A 2,879-nucleotide genomic window follows, 5' to 3' on the forward strand; every position below is an offset into this window, starting at 1 on the left:
TTTAAAAAAATAACTAATACTTTCCCCCACCGAGCACTGCGTCTCCTCACACGTTTTAATATTCACTAATCAATATTTAATAAATAAGAAAATTAAAATATACTTTGAACATGATAAAACATGGTGTCAAATCAAAATACAGAGAAAATAAAACTGAAGGAAGATTTACATGCACACCACCCAATTCCTATATATTTACATATCTAACTCCTCAACTTCATTATTTACATGCATGCCATCTTATCTATGAAAAAAATATATTAAATATGGGTGTCATGAAACTATTTAATAAGAACCAAGTGAGAGAAAAAGAGAGACAAGAAGAGGTGAGAAAACACTTTAATTTGAAGGAAGATTTACAAATATACCATCTAATTGCCACGTATTTACATATCTAACGCCTAAACTTCAATTTTTTTACATATACAACACCACATCCATCCGTGAAAAGATGTTCTAAACTTTGTAAAAGTTAAAACAGTGATATTTCTGATATGATATGAAAGATTATGCTGGCATAAGCGTAAAAAGTAAGTTCTTGGTGTTCAATATGTAAATACGCACGAATTGGATGTTATGTATGTAAATGCCTCAAAATAAAAAATAAAAAACTTTATCATTTGCTTACCGATTGATGCCTGCCCAGGAAAATGAAGGATCTGTTGAACCAAATCTGAGTAAATTCCTTTCCTTGCAGCCACTGATAAAGTGATTCCTTTGTGATTTTTAATAATCCTGAATAATGGGGTCTTCTTTGCAAATATTTATCTTCAGCTATGTTGCTGGGGTTCTTCACTGCCTGAGAGATGTTTAGGTCAGGTTTATGGCCAGTAATAACATGGAGGCCTAACTCACCTTGCAGAACCTGTAGGATTGCTTGCTTGATCTCATGCTCTGTGCCTGCAGAGCATGTTGATTCATCACCAGTTCCTAAAATGATGATCATGTCATCTTGGATATTTTTTCCTGAATAAATAAAAATTAAATAAAATGTTAATGAACAATATGCAAAGTATGTGGAATTGGATGGTATGTATGTTTTTGATAATTTACAAACTATTGGATCCAATCATTAATCTTGGTAACTCAATAAACAGCCCTCTAGTAAAGACTCTCACCTATTCATCAGATTAAATTCTTAAATAATCCCTCAAACATTTATGTTTTGTCAATTTAATCCAGTGCATCACATTTCTCTAATTTTGTAAATCAAAATTATAAAACTAATTCAAAAGGGTCAGTTTTGTAGAAAATGTAACACATATGATCCCATTTTAGTCCTTCGGCTCTACAAATTTGGTTAATATTGTGTTTCGGAGAGATCATTTTGAATCATGATACCGGAGTTAATCAAAAACACAGTGGAAAAAGCAAATATTCTTACTGAAAATAAATAGATAGTTGCAGCCAGCACACTTGAAAGGGAAACAATAACAAACACAACATGATTGAAATGGGAACTAACATCAATTCGATCACGACACATGGCAAGGTTGAATCTCGGGGCAGGGGTGGCGATTGGCGAGGGTTTGGACCTTCAAAGGGGTGCAAAAAGGCATTTTGAAGGATGGATGGTGGAATAGCAGTAAGGGAGCGATGGTGGCAGCAAAAGGGAGGTGAGACACTGCCAGAACTGCGAGATGGCAGGTTGTTTTGGGCGGTGGCAGCAAGAGCGAAACGCCGGGCAGCAGATAAGAAGCAGCAAAAGTGGTGTTCTAGGACGCGGCAGCAATGTAGCAGGGCGACCAGTAGTTAATATTAATGAGAAGGATTTCTGGGTGGCGCCAACAAAAAGCAGAGGGCTGGAACTGCGATGACAGTGGAGGGAGGGGAAGGCATTGTTGGTGGTTGGAACTGCAGAAACAACAACCCGGAGGTTGTTAGGGTGCGGCTGCAGCAACGGAGGGTTGTCAGACACAGGTAAACAACAACAAAAAAGATAGGCGGGGTTGCGACAACGAAGGTGGAGGAGGGCATGGAGTGATGATAGCGAAGCGGAAGGCCAGGAACAACAGCAGCTGCAAAGGAAGGAATGCGGAGGATGAAAAGTCAGAGATAAATACCTCTACAGGAACGAGTTATAGCCGGAGCACCGCTCGACCCCTTGGAAAGAGATCACCACCTCAGATGAGCAACAACCAGAGCACCACCCACCGTTGGATACAACCCTAGAAGGGAGAAAAAGGACGCCCAGGGCTGTCCCGATAAAAAACTCGTCAAAAGCTGAAACATTAAACACATGATTCCAATATCTAAGCCCTCGGAAATTAGGAATAGGTCCACTTTTGAAGGGAGGTGCAAAATCCACATAATAAGGAAGGTTGGATGGCCCTCAATTTAATGTTCTGACCTGGTCCCAGTTGCTAAGAGAGTTCCGCGTCTGGCCCAAATTGCGGACCAGTCGCGGGACTATAGCACGAGTCACGAAAATAGTCTGGTGAGGAGTTCCTGTGCCAGTCTCCAGGAGTTGAGAGACCTTCAAATTCATCTGTCGAAGCTTCTGTTTTCTCATAGTAGTCAGGTTAACAACTTCGTAAGTAGTAAAAATGCAGCAATCTCCCGATATGTTAATCCTACAGACGTTAAAGTTCCAAAGCACATTCTAGCAGAATAAGTATCCATACTTTTTTTTGGCAAAACTTGAGCTGGAGTAGCATTTAGATGGGTATCATCATGAAACAAGCATATAGTCATCAAATCTGTAATTGACATCTTCCACTCTGCAGACTCGTCCGAGTGTATATGGTAAACAAGCACATAAGGATGATTCAACTATGGGACGAAATTTATGGCAGACTAAGCAACTCTAACTAGCAACCATGCAGGAGAGGTTGCTTCTTCTCTGAAAGGACCTGGATCCCACTGTAGGATATTCTTTC

The 2,879-nt window shown here is 39.7% G+C and overlaps 1 protein-coding gene across 2 annotated transcripts in view; it reads right to left on the reverse strand.

Annotated features, from left to right (window-relative positions):
- Positions 1-238: 238 nt before the first annotated feature.
- LOC110032046 (pentatricopeptide repeat-containing protein At5g02830, chloroplastic) overlaps positions 239-2,879 on the reverse strand; it is a 47,532-nt gene continuing 44,891 nt past the window's right edge. For both annotated transcript variants that reach the window (XM_020735557.1, XM_020735556.1), the window contains exon 13: positions 239-966. In XM_020735557.1, coding sequence (XP_020591216.1) covers positions 617-966 — 350 coding nt within the window. In that variant the 3' untranslated portion in view covers positions 239-616. The remainder of the gene's footprint in view (positions 967-2,879) is intronic.

Source organism: Phalaenopsis equestris, unplaced genomic scaffold, assembly GCF_001263595.1.
Source record: "Phalaenopsis equestris unplaced genomic scaffold, ASM126359v1 Scaffold000877, whole genome shotgun sequence".
Classification (NCBI taxonomy): Eukaryota; Viridiplantae; Streptophyta; class Magnoliopsida; order Asparagales; family Orchidaceae; genus Phalaenopsis; species Phalaenopsis equestris.